Here is a 14,196-nt window from a genome sequence, read left to right as displayed (position 1 = left end):
AGTTAAAGCGGGAGTTCACCCGAAAAAATTTTTTTAACCTTAGATTGATGCTCATTTTGTCTAGGGGAATCGGGTAGTTTTTTTTAAAATCGAAGCCGTACTTACCGTTTTAGAGATGCATCTTCTCCGCCGCTTCCAGGTGTGGTCTTCGGGACTGGGCGTTCCTACTTGATTGACAGGCTTCCGACGGTCGCATCTATCGTGTCACGAGTAGCCGAAAGAAGCCGTACGTCGGTGCGGCTCTATACGGCGCCAGCTCACCGACGTTCGGCTACTTTCGGAAAATCGTGACGCGATAGATGCGACCGTCGGAAGCCTGTCGGAAGCCTGTCAATCAAGTAGGAACACCCAGTCCCGCAGCCCATACCCGGAAGCGGCGGAGAAGATGCATCTCTAAAACGGTAAGTACGGCTTCGATTTTAAAAAAACTACCCGAATCCCCTTGACAAAATGAGCATGAATCTAAGGTTAAAAATTAACATTTCCGGGTGAACCTCCACTTTAAAACTCTTAAAATTCCATTTGTCTTTTTTACTTAGATATGTGTGTTTCGTTTCAATTAGTTTTTTAGACAAAATTGCATTTTTCTAAGTTTCAGATGTATCCAAATTTCCAAATCACGATGGTAACAAATTTTAACGGATCCCAAAAAAATATGTCGAAACAAACAAAATAATGAATTTGAATTTGGAAAACTCGAAAATGAATTTGAAAAATTCAGAAAGTAAATTTAAATGTAAAAAATCAAAAACGTATTTGAATTAAAAAAAAAAATTGAAAATTATTTTCGAAAAATTTAAAAATGAATTTAAATTCAAATTTGAAAATGTATTTGAATTTGAAATGGAAACATATTGCAATAAATACAGCAAGGTATACAAGTGATATAAGATGATGATAAGAATAGCAAAGAACAGATCAGAAAAAAACAATAAATTAGAATATAATAGCATAGATTAGAATAAATATAACCATCTTCCGAAGTTCGAATTTATGTGAAAATAAGGATTATACTAACTGAATCCGAATATACCAAACTAATTCCGAAAATGATTCCTTCTAACATGACTAATATGATGAAAAACAAAATTATTAACTTAAGGAACAGATCCGAAATGAAACAAATGTTTCCGTCATACACATGTCTAATATATATATATTTATTTATTATATCTTTTCATGTGACAACACTGAAGAAATGACACTTTGCTGCAATGTAAAGTAGTGAGTGTACAGCTTGTATAACAGTGTAAATTTCCCATCCCCTCAAAATAACTCAACACACAGCCATAAATGTCTAAACCGCTGGCAACAAAAGTGAGTAGACCTCTTAGTGAAAATTTCCAAAATGGGCCCAAAGCGTTAATATTTTGTGTAGTCACCATTATTTTCCCTCTTAACCCTCTCGAGCATGGATATCACCAGAGATTTACAGGTTGCCACTGGAGTCCTCTTCCCCTCCTCCATGACGACATCACGGAGCTGGTGGGTGTTAGAGACCTTGCGCTCCTCCACCTTCCATTTGAGGATGTCCCACAGATGCTCAATAGGGTTTAGGTCTGGAGACATGCTTGGCCAGTCCATCATCTTTACCCTCAGCTTCTTTAGCAAGGCAGTGGTTGTCTTGAAGGGGTGTTTGGGGTCGTTATCATGTTGGAATACTGCCCTGCGGCCCAGTCTCCGAAGGGGGGGATCATGCTCTGCTTCAGTATGCCACAGAACATGTTGGATTTCATGGTTCCCTCAATGAACTGTAGCTCCCCAGTGCCGGCAGCACTCATGCAGCCCCAGACCATGACACTCCCATCACCATGCTTGACTGTAGGCAAGACACACTTGTCTTTGTACTCCTCACCTGGTTGCCGCCACACACGCTTGACACCATCTGAACCAAATATGTTTATCTTGGTCTCAACAGACCACAGGGCATGGTTCCAGTAATCCATGCCCTTGTGTTCAACAAACTGTTTTAGGACTTCCTTGTGCATCATCTTTAGAAGAAGATTCCTTCTGGGACAACAGCCATGCAGACTAATTTGATGCAGTGTGTGGTGTATGGTCTGAGCACTGACAGGCTGACCCCCCACCCCTTCAACCTCTGCAGCAATACATCCAATTCCCAAAGACAACCTCTGGATATGACGCTGAGCACGTGCACTCAACTTCTTTGGTCGACCATGGCGAGGCTTGTTCTGAGTGGAACCTGTCCTGTTATACCGCTATATGGTCTTGGCCACAGTGCTTCAGCTCAGTTTCAGGGTCTTGGCAATCTTCTTATAGCCTAGAACCTAGGCCATTTTTATGTAGAGCGACCATTCTTTTTTTCAGATCTTCAGAAAGTTATTTGCCATGAGGTGCCATGTTGAACTTCCAGTGACCAGTATGAGAGAGTGAGAGCGATAACACCAAATTTAACACACCTGCTCCCCATTCACACCTGAGACCTTGTAACACTAACAAATCACATGACACCAGGGAGAGAAAATTACAAATTTCTTCAGTGTTGTCACATGAAAAGATAGAATAAAATATTTACAAAAATGTGAGGGGTGCACTCACTGTTGTGAGATACTGTATACACAAGGGTTCTTCAAAACACTTGTCTTAACGAAGTTATATATATAAAAGTGCGAAAACTTTTTGAAGATCCCTCATACATCGTTAATTATCGTTAATTCATTAGTCTTTTGTCTGTGCTGGGTCTGTCTTTTGTCTGTGCTGGGTCTGTCTTTTTGTCTGTGCTGGGTCTGTCTTTTTGTCTGTGCTGGGTCTGTCTTTTTGTCTGTGCTGGGTCTGTCTTTTTGTCTGTGCTGGGTCTGACTTTTGTCTGTGCTGGGTCTGTCTTAGGTCTGTTCTGGGTCCGTCTTTGATCTTCTCTGGGTCTGTCTAATGCCGCGTACAGACGGTAGTTTTTTGTGATGAAAAAAAAACTAAGTTTTAAATCATGAAATAAAACAACGTTTTTGAAACTTCATTTTCAAAAACGACGTTGCCTACACACCGTCGTTTTTTCACAATGCTCTAGTAAAGCGAGGTTACGTTCACCACTTTTTTCCATTGAAGCTCGCTTCATAACTAGCTTCTGGGCATGCGCGGGTTTAAAAATGTTGTTTTAAAGGTCGTTTTTTTGCTTTACACGGTCAATTTCTGTGAAACAAAAAACAAAGTTTTGAAAAACTACACAAAAAATTCAAGCATGTTCGAATTTTTTTTTTGTCGTTTTTTTTTAAGACATAAAACGACGTTTTGCCCACACACGATCATTTTAAATGACCTTTTTTAAAACGTCGTTTTTTTTCATCACAAAAAACGACCGTCTGTACGCGGCATTAGGTCTTTGCTGGGTCTGTCTTGTTTGTGCTGGGTCTGTCTTTTGTCTGTGCTGGGTCCGTCTAAAGCAGTGGTTCTCAACCTTTCTAGAGCCGTGACGATCCCTTGATAAAATTTTCCAAGTTGTGGAGACCCCTAACAATAAAATTATTTTCCTATCGTGGGTTGTCGGCACCCAAGGTAAGACACGTAATTTGGCCCCTAACCCATGGGCATTTAACACTCCCTGAGTACCTTCTACTCGTATAATATTAAAACCCCTTAGGCTGCTTTCACACTGAGGCGTGAAGCCGCGGTGACCGTATAGCCGCGCTATTTGTAGCGCGGCTATACCGTCGTATTTACCGCGATATTCGGGCGCTAGCGGTGAGGATTTAACCCCCGCTAGCGGCCAAAAAAGGGTTAATACCGCGGTATTACCGCGCTTTCCCATTGATTTCAATGGGAAGGTGCGGTATAGGAGCGGTGAACACACCGCTCCTATACCGCGGTAAAGATGCGGCTAGCAGGACTTTTGGTGCGCTCCTGCTAGCGCACCGCTTCAATGTGAAAGCCTTCGGGCTTTCACATTGAACACTACAGGGCATGATTTTTCATGCGGTATAGCAGCGCTATTTTTAGCGCTGTACCGCATGAAAAACGCCCCAATGTGCAAGGGGCCTTATAGTAAATTTAAGGATGCACCACCCTTTCTCGTTGTTCTCCTTTCTTTCCCTTTGATCTCTCTCTATCCTAATATATTGTTTGTTATCCCCATCCCTTTCTAGACATCTTTCTTGTTCTTTCTCTTATTCTTTTTCTTTTTTCCTCCCCCTCTTTTCCTCTCCCTTCCATGTATTCTCTATTTTTATTCCTTCTCTTACTCCCTGGTGGGAAGTATGGAATCAGTGGCAGTGCTGGTGGGGAGTTGGAATCAGTGGCAGTGCTGGTGGGGAGTCGGGATCAGTGGCAGTGCTGGCGGGAGTTGGGATCAGTGGCAGTGCTGGCGGGGAGTTGGGATCAGTGGCAGTGCTGGTGGGGAGTTGGGAAAGCCAACTTAGTTGCTCTTGATCAAGGCCATCTGCTGATCTGAGAACTGTAGTGGAGACTTTTAAAGGCAACTATAATCACAGGTAGTGTTACTCACTGTGTCTCCGACTTTGTGGTTTCTCTTAGCAGTGACACCTATGCTGAAATCAGCAGATAGGGTCTCCTCCAGCCCCTCCCACTTCACATTCCTCACCAGTCAGCTGACCTCTAGTCCCTGTCTCCCAGCTATGCCGTGAACTGAATGGGCGACTGTGAAGAGGCTGAGTGGGCGGCCGCAGGCTTCAGGAACAGCCCAGGTTTTGGGGACCCCTGGCAAATCCTCATTTGACCCCAAGGGGGTCCCGACCCCCAGATTGAGAACCACTGGTCTAAAGCCTTCTTCATCTCATACTTTGATTTCTTTCCCAGCAAAGAATGCTACTGTCTTAACTCCCAAGAGCCTGACCACATACTGTGTGCAGGGAAATGGGCTCTTGGGAAATGTAGTTCTGGGGGGATGCCTAAATCATTACGGGCTGAGTTCCCAGCAGTTGCCTCTGCTAGAATTTTACAAGCCTGGTGGCGATGTTTTAGGAAGTCTGTTCTGGATCTGTCCTTTGTTTGTTCTGGGTCTGTCTTTCGTCTGTTCTGGGTCTACTTATTTTAAAGTCTTCTTTTTTTGCCGGAGTTCTGTCTTACACAGCCACCTCTGTCATATTCAGCGTTCCTGTAGGTAAGCTTGTCAAACGATAGTCTTTTTAATGTATTGTTTGCTCGCCTAAGCCCTGTGTTTTGGCAGCAGACTTCAGCGTATTACATATCTATCTTGTACTGATGGATTAGCAGCTAGTAAGCACATTGTTCAATGCTTTTCCGATGACTCAGTGAACACCCCAAAGCGGTGGAGATAGAAGTTCATTGTGCTGGGGAGCACACCTGTTCTCCAACACCGCTCTCCCTGTTAAACCTGGAGGAGATGTGAACCCGAGACGGCTAGCTCCGAGCTAATAACACACAAAAGGTTCATTTTATTACATCAGGGGATCATTCACACCAGGCTAAAATTTTAATTCCAACTCAAAACAAAAATATTGTTAACCACTCAAGGACCGGAAGGAATTTGCCCCCTTAATGACCAGGCCAATTTTGGTGATGCGGCATTGCGTCACTTTAACTGACAATTGCGCGACGCTGTACCCAAACAAAATTGATGTTCCTTTTTTTGGTGGTATTTGATCACCCCTGCGGTTTTTATTTTTTGCACTATAAAAAAAAAGAGAGAAAATTTTGAAAAAAAAGACAATGGGCCAGATTCTCAAAGAGATACGCCGTCGTATCTCTGAGTTCTGCCGGTCGTATCTATGCGACTGATTCAGAGAATCAGTTACGCATAGATATTCCTAAGATCCGATAGGTGTAACTGTGTTACACCGTCGGATCTTAGGCTGCAATTCCAGGCCGGCCGCTAGGTGGCGTTTTGGGGTTTTTACGCGACGAATATGCAAATGAGGAGTTACACCGATTCAGAAACGAACGACCGTTCGTTTCGTTCGGCTTTTTCCGGCGTATAGTTACCCCTGGGTCTATGAGGCACAGCCAATGTTAAGTATGGCCGTCGTTCCCACGATTAATTTTAAAAAATTTTATGTCGTTTGCGTAAGTCCTTGCGACATCATTTGGAGCAATGCACGCTGGGAACATTTTCAGACGGCGCATGCGCTGTTCGATCGCCGCGGGAACGCGCCTGATTTAAATACTACACGCCCCCTAGCCGCGGAATTTGAATTCCGCCGGGGGATTTACGATACGTCGCCGCAAGTTTTGAGGTAAGTGCTTTGTGAATTAACCACTTGCCTCAAAAACTTGCGGCGGCGGATCTTAACCACTTAAGCCCCGGACCAAAATGCTGCCTAAAGACCCAAGGGGTTTTTACAGTTCGGGACTGCGTCGCTTTAACAGACAATTGCGCGGTTGTGCGACGTGGCTCCCAAACAAAATTGGCGTCTTTTTTCCCCCACAAATAGAGCTTTCTTTTGGTGGTAATTGATCACCTCTGCGGTTTTTATTTTTTGCGCTATAAACAAAAATAGAGCGACAATTTTGAAAAAAATGCTATATTTTTTACTTTTTGCTATAATAAATATCCCCCAAAAACATATATAAAAATGTTTTTCCCTCAGTTTAGGCCGATACGTATTCTTCTACCTATTTTTGGTAAAAAAAAAATCGGAATAATCGTTAATTGGTTGGTTTGCGCAAAATTTATAGTGTTTACAAAATAGGGGATAGTTTTTTTTGCATTTTTTTTTTTTTTTTTTTACTACTAATGGCGGCGATCAGCGATTTTTTTCGTGACTGCGACATTATGGCGGACACTTCGGACAATTTTGACACATTTTTGGGACAATTGTCATTTTCACAGCAAAAAATGCATTTAAATTGCATTCTTTATTGTGAAAATTACAGTTGCAGTTTGGGAGTTAACCACAGGGGGCGCTGTAGGAGTTAGGGTTTACTTTGTGTGTGTTTACTAGTGTAGGGGGGTGTGGCTGTAGGAATGACGTCATCGATCGTGTCTTCCCTATAAAGGGAATGACGCGATCGATGAGCCGACACAGTGAAGCACGGGGAAGTCGTGTTTACACACGGCTCTCCCCGTTCTTCAGCTCCGGGGAGCGATCGCGACGGAGCGGCTATAAACGAATAGCCGCGCCGTCGTCCCGGATCGCTCCTGAAGCCACGGGGACCGCCGCATGTACGGGGGGGTCCCGATCGGACCCCCGACCCACGTCAAGCAGGGCACGTATATATACGTTGATGTGCCTGCCTGTGCCATTCTGCTGACGTATATGTACATGAGGCGGTCCTTAAGTGGTTAAATCAGATAGGTTACGCGGATCTAAAGATCCGCTAACCTATGTGAATCTGGCCCAATATTTTTTACTTTTTTACTAATAAATCACAAAAAAAAAAAAAAATCTTCATCAGTTTAGGCCAATATGTATTCTTCTACATATTTTTGGTAAATATAATTTTTATAATTTATTTATTTATTTATTAATAGTAATGGCGGAGATCAGCGATTTTTATCCGGACAGCGGCGGACAGATCAGACACTTTTGACACTTTTTTGGGGCCAGTGACATTTTTACAGCGATCAAAGCTAAAAATAGCCACTGATTACTGTATAAATGTCTCTGGCAGGGAAAGGGTTAACACTAGGGGGCGATCAAGGGGGTTAAGTGTTCCCTAGGGAGGTGTTTCTAACTGTGGGAGGAGGGGACTGACTGGAGGAGGAGAGAGATCGCTGATCACTAAGAGCAGCAGATCTCTCTCTACTCCCCTGTCAGAACGGGGATCTGTCTGTTCACATTGACAGATCCCCAGTTCTGATTTGCTGTAAAAACATCGAGAAAAATCAGACAAACGTTTGTCCAATTTTCTTATAGTGTGTAGAAAACACCTCCCTTGGACACACTTAAACCCTTGATCACCCCCCTAGTGTTAACCCCTTCCCTGCCAGTGTCATTAATACAGTAATCAGTGGCTATTTTTAGCTCTGATTGCTGTATAAAGGTCACTGATCCCACAAAAGTGCCAAAGGTGTCTGATCTGTCCGCCGCAATGTCACAGTCCCGCTAAAAATCGCTGATCGCCGCCATTACTATTAATAAAAAAAATGCCATAAATATACCCCCTATTTTGTAGACGCGATACCTTTTCCGCAACCAATCAATATACGCTTATTGCGTTTTTTTTTTTTTTACCAAACATATGTAGAAGAATATATATCGGCCTAAACTGATGAAGAAATTAGTTTTTTTTTTCATTTTGATGGGATATTCATTTAACAAAAAGTAAAAAACATATATATTTTTTTCTAAGTTATCTATCTAATTATCTATCAGGTGTGCACCTGCAGAGCACTAATGAGGAAATCTGCTGGGCCTGCATCCCACAGGAAGCAACAAGTGAAACACGTTGAAAAGGGTCTCATCCATAATCTCCATATGTACGGCACTTTTTTGTGTTTTCTATTCCTGTAGTGTTTTTAACTAGTTACCGACCGCCCACCGTCATTCTACGTCGGCACTTTAAAGATGAATATCTCGGTAACGGCAGCAGCTGCTGCCACAACCGAAATATTGATCTCTTCAGTGGGCGGCCGTGTAAACGATAACGGCGGTCTCCGCGGCGGATTCGCCGCAAGATCGCCATTATCGGTGGCGGGAGAGGGGCCCCCCCCCTCCCGCCGCTCTCCCCCGCCCTCCGCCACTTACCGGAGCCGTCGGTATCGGTGGAGGAGATCGGGACCATTCGGCAGCTGAGCGGGGTTACGAGTGAAGGAAAAATCTCCTTCACCCGTCCCCATAGCTCTGCTGGGCGGAAGTGACGTCAAAACGTCAGTCCCGCCCAGCGTCTTAACCAGTTAGCAACCGCCCTATAGACGAAATACGTCTACAAGGCGGTTGCTTAACTCTAGGAGGGCGTCAATGTACGTCCTCCTAGAATCGCGCTCCCGCGCGCCCTGTGGGGCGCGCACACGGGAGTCTCCGTGACCGCCGGGTCCTCCGGACCCGGCTGATCACGGATCACGGTAAATCGCCGCTGTAAGCGGCGGTTTACCACGTGATCGCTCCGTCCAATGACGGAGCGATCACTAGTAAACAAACCGGCGTCATGTGATGACGCCGGTTCCTCCCTCTCCTCTCTGTACCGAACGGTACAGTGTGAAAGAGGAGAGGGGAGAGAGCGGAAGCAGCAGCAGCTGCTGCTGCTGCTGCTGCGGGCTGGATCTGTGACACATGCAGTCACAGATCCAGCCATCGATCCCTCCCTGTGCAATACTCTGCAGTACCAGCCATACTCTGCAATGCCCCCATACTCTGCAATGCCCCCACACTGTGCAATACCCCAAAATACTCTGCAATGCCCCCACACTCTGCAATGCCCCCACACTGTGCAATACCCCAAAATACTCTGCAATACCCCCAAAATACTCTGCAATGCCCGCAATACTCCGCAATGCCCCGCAATACTCCGCAATGCCCCACAATACCCCACAATACTCCGCAATACCCCGCAATACCCCGCAATACTCCGCAATACCCCACAATACCCCACAATACCCCACAATACCCCACAATACCCCGCAATACTCCGCAATACCCTGCAATACCCCACAATACTCCGCAATACCCCACAATACTCCGCAATACCCCACAATACCCCACAATACTCCGCAATACCCTGCAACGTCATCTATGGGGATTTTTAAGTAGCGAAGTTTGGCGCCATTCCACGAGCGTGTGCAATTTTGAAGGGTGACATGTTGGGTATCTATTTACTCGGCGTAACTTCATCTTTCACATTTATGCAAAAGAATGAAGAAAAAATACTAAATTTGCCAAATTTTATAACAGAAACAAAGAAATTTTTTTTTTTTTTTACAGAATTTTCAGTCTTTTTTCTTTTATATCGCAAAAAATAAAAAACCCAACGGTGATTAAATACCACCAAAAGAAAGCTCTATTTGTGTGAAAAAAAGGACGAAAATTTCATTTGGGTACAGTGTTGTATGACTGAGTAATTGTCATTCAAATTGTGAGAGCACCGAAAGCTGAAAATTGGTCTGGTTATTAAGGGGGTTTACGTGCCTAGTGGTCAAGTGGTTAAAGCAACATTTTTTTTTTTTGTCATTTGAAAAAATTACATTTTCAAATTTTTTTTTTTTTTTTTTGCATTTAAGCCTAAATATGAGATGTGAGGTCTTTTTGACCCCAGATCTCATATTTAAGAGGACCTGTCATGCTTTTTTCTATTACAAGGGATGTTTACATTCCTTGTAATAGGAATAAAAGTGATAATTTTTTTTTTTTTATTTCACTGTTAAAAATTGTAAAATAAATAAAAATAAATCCGAAAACCCCCCAAAAAAATTTTTTAAAGCGCCCCATCCCGACGAGCTCGCATGCAGAAGCGAACGCATACGCGAGTAGCGCCCGCATATGAAAACGGTGTTCAAACCACACAAGTGAGGTATCGCCGCGATCGTTAGAGCGAGAGCAATAATTTTAGCCCTAGACCTACTCTGTAGCTCAAAAAATGCAACCTGTAGAATTTTTTAAACGTCACCTATCAAGATTTTTAAGGGTAAAAGTTTGACGCCATGCCACGAGCGGGCTCAATTTGTAAGCGTGACATGTTGGGTATCATTTTACTCGGCGTAACATTATCTTTCACAATATGTAAAAAAATTGGGCCAAATTTATTGTTGTCTTATTTTTTAATTTAAAAAAGTGATTTTTTTCCAAAAAAAGTGCGCTTGTAAGACCGCTGCGCAAATACGGTGTGACAAAAAGTATTGCAATGACTGCCATTTTATTCTCTAGGGTGTTAGAAAATAAAAAAATTTTTTGGGGGTTTTAAGTAATTTTATAGCAAAAAAAAATGTTTTAGTCTCGTAAACACCGAATCTGAAAAACAGGCTCGGGGCTAAAGTGGTTAAAGGGATATAGCATGCAAATGTTCATATACTGGAAAGATGTACTAAATATTTTTTTACCCTGACATACCTTTTAATGTTAAACATGTGGCCCCAGTGTCCACACATATAGGCATACCTTGTATCTCAGGCCTCTGTATGTATCCAAACCCTCTACAGCACGGGTCAGCATCGCAGTGAAGCTCACACAGGAAAAATCTGAGAGTGACACAGAAAATACAATTTATTTTAGTGGTTATGAACTAGTAGTGTTTCTTCTATCCTCAGGGCAACCCCTGGCTAAATGTATCTCTAGTGTAAAGCTATCCCCTGATGCAAAGTACTGAAGAAGGAGGGTCAGGATGGCAGCCAGGAAACTTGCCTTTTCAGATGGAGAGGTTAGCAATGATACCTATACAGCTGAGGAGTTAAAAAGAAAAACAAAAAGCTACTGGCTGCTGCAGCACTGACTGATGAAATCAATTGGCTCTATAGCATTCCCACCCCACTGCCATGCTGTCTGAGATGGCTGCTCAGCTGTCGGCTAATTGCCAGCTTCCATCGCTCCATGGTGACTCACCTGTTGATGATCCTGCTCGTCAGTCCTGTCTACTGAAGAGCCGGTTCACACTGGGGCGGCACGACTTCGGCAAGGCGTCCTAAAGACGACTTCAGAGGCGACTTGCAAAATGACTTCTGTATAGAAGTCAATTCAAGTCGCCCTGAGCCGCCCCCGAAGTCGTACAAGAACCTTTTTCTAAGTCGGAACGACTTGCGTCGCTCCTATTAGAACGGTTCCATTGAATAGAATGGGACGCGACTTGTCAGGCGGCTGAGTCGCCTGACGAGTCACCCCAGTGTGAACCGGCTCTAAGCCATCCAGCTCAGATGATCTCTGCTTCCGCCTTGGTCAACATCACTGAGACTCTGGCATTCCTGTTAAAGACTTGTTTGGCTGACATTCCTTCTGGCTCCAGATCCTGCTTGCTGTTCTACTACGCTGCTCTCTGGCTCCCTGGCTGTCTGACTATCCATTCTGGTTCCTGAACCCTGGCTATGTTTTGACTACGATTTCTCTGTTTACCTTTTTATTATTATTATTGTTATTAAACAAGTGTGATTTAACTGTACTTCTGTCTCGGTCTGATTCATGGTTTCTGACACATGCATCCAGGCTCCACTGTCCAACTTGCGAGCCTGTGACCAGAATGGCTTCGGATAGAGGGGGGTAGACCAGTGAATGTCCACACGCCGATCTTCCCTACCCGGTAAGAACAAAGAAGTAAATAACATCACTTCCAGTTTCTGCAGTCACTTTCTGGGGAAGATGCTAGTGAGGTGAAAGGTGGGACATCAGCAGTCTAAAAGACCCCTGATGTTTTATTAAAGAGCAAAAGTATATCACATAGAGGAATTTTTCCACCTACAAATGACAAATGGTGCGTGCGCTATGTGCACATATCATATGCAATCAGGCCCGGACTGGCACAAAAAATAGGCCCACAAATTTTAGACTGGGCAGCCTGGCCCCTGGAGGGGGGGGGGGGAGATGAGGGGTGGTGTTCGCAGGGGGTGATTGGTGACGGGATATTCATCCCAAGAGACATACCCATATAGCAAAGAGACATCCCCAGTCCAGCAAAGAGACCACCCCGGACCAGCAAAGAGACCACCCCGGACCAACAAAGAGACAACCCCGGACCAGTAAAGAGACATCCCTAATCCAGGGAGGAGACATCCCCGGGCCAGCAAAGAGACATTCCCGGGCCAGCAAAGAGACATCCCCAGTCCAGCAAAGAGACATCCCCAGTCCAGCAAAGAGACATCCCTCGGCCAGCAAAGAGACATCCCTAATCCAGAAGAGAAACATCCCCAGTCCGGCAAAGAGACAGCACCGGGCCAGCAAAAATACAGCCCCGGACCAGCAAAAAGACAGCCCCGGACCAGAAAAAAGTCATCCCTAATCCAGAGAGGAGACATCCCCAGCCCAGTAGAGAGATATGCCCAATCCAGCAAAGAGACATCCCCAGACCAGCAAAGAGACATCCCCAGACCACCCTCCTTCCCTGCTGCTACAGAGTGGGACTTTGGCTGTAGCACACTGAATCAGTTTATGGTTCAGTGTGCTCACCTTCTTACCAGTGTGTGACAGCCCTCTCTATCCCTGTGCAGCTGTCATGGTGTGCTGGCCCGTGTTAGGAGAGCTTGTGTTTCCCTTTAAGTGCAGCTGTATCTCCAGCAGCCGGCCTGTGAGGTATCTTTCTCCTGCAGGCACTTCTTGTGTGTCACTAGTGTCAACTGCTTCTACTGCACCTTCTAGTTGGCCCTGCTTTAGTAATAGCTGGATAGTGGGAGGTGAGCGGCGGCTATGGTCTGTGATAGCTCTGTCCAGACTGTGGTCACCGCCTACCTCCCGCTGTGTGGCCTGGTCATCGTCAGGCCGCTCTTCTTAGGACATGCAGCCCAGTGGCCCCTGGCCCACCTGGCAAATGCCGGTGAGCCCTATGGCCAGTCCAGGCCTGTATGCCATAGTGAAAGCAAAAATGCCCATTATTCCCGGTTAAGTCTAAACTGATGACCTGTAGGAGCTTTTAAAGCATCGCCTATGGAGAATTTAGGGTACCGAATCATGCACTGTTTAATGGGCGTACACGATTTTAAGGCTTGACATGTTGGGTATCTATTTACTTTGGAAAACCTCATCTTTTATACTGTATATTGCCATGACTTTAACGTGTCTGTAGATTCAAAACTTACCCTTTAGAAACACTTTCTCCAGACACGGTTATCCGGTTTCTCACAGTTATCTCCGACAGCTTGCGGTACACCACAGGTACGTAGAAGTTTTTTACTTTATTACTGAGAGTCTCTGCAGAAAGGAAAAACATCCTAGATCCAATGCATACGGCTCCATTTTTGTTTTGTTTTTTAACTTTTTTTTTTAGATATATCATTGAAAAACAGCAATTTCCCATGAAAACATAAACAGGCAATACATATACAAGATCAGCACAGCAGTATCCAGGCAATTATGATTGGCTTGCATTTCATGAAAAGAATGCAAGACGGATGGGGTGCCAAGCAACTGACCAACTATGATTAGTCTACTCCAGTCCAAACAAGTGCTTACTATATGGTAAGGGGTGAATTAAAGTAAGAGTTTTACAAACCACTATAGCCTGTACACATGGTGCACGCCTCAATGCCCTAAATTTAACTTTTATAGTTCACCTGTTCAGATATTGTTTTTGATTTCTCCATATCAATTTGCCTACCATTTGTTTCTTTGTAGTCATTGATTATTTCACTAAACACAGCAAAAATATTGGCCCGGATTCACATACAACGGCGGCGGCGGCGCATAGTTATGCCGG

The 14,196-nt window shown here is 44.4% G+C and overlaps 1 protein-coding gene across 1 annotated transcript in view; it reads right to left on the bottom strand.

Annotated features, from left to right (window-relative positions):
- TG (thyroglobulin) overlaps nt 1–14,196 on the bottom strand; it is a 426,102-nt gene that overhangs the window by 226,874 nt on the left and 185,032 nt on the right. Inside the window, exons 32-33 of the mRNA XM_040354673.1 lie at nt 13,580–13,691; nt 10,962–11,041 (exon numbers count right to left, since the gene is read on the bottom strand). Of these exons, the coding sequence (XP_040210607.1) occupies nt 10,962–11,041; nt 13,580–13,691 (192 nt within the window). The remainder of the gene's footprint in view (nt 1–10,961; nt 11,042–13,579; nt 13,692–14,196) is intronic.

The sequence above is a fragment of the Rana temporaria genome, chromosome 5 (genome assembly GCF_905171775.1).
Source record: "Rana temporaria chromosome 5, aRanTem1.1, whole genome shotgun sequence".
Classification (NCBI taxonomy): Eukaryota; Metazoa; Chordata; class Amphibia; order Anura; family Ranidae; genus Rana; species Rana temporaria.
Note: the sequence above shows the minus strand (reverse complement) of the source record. Positions and strands in the feature narration are given on the sequence as shown.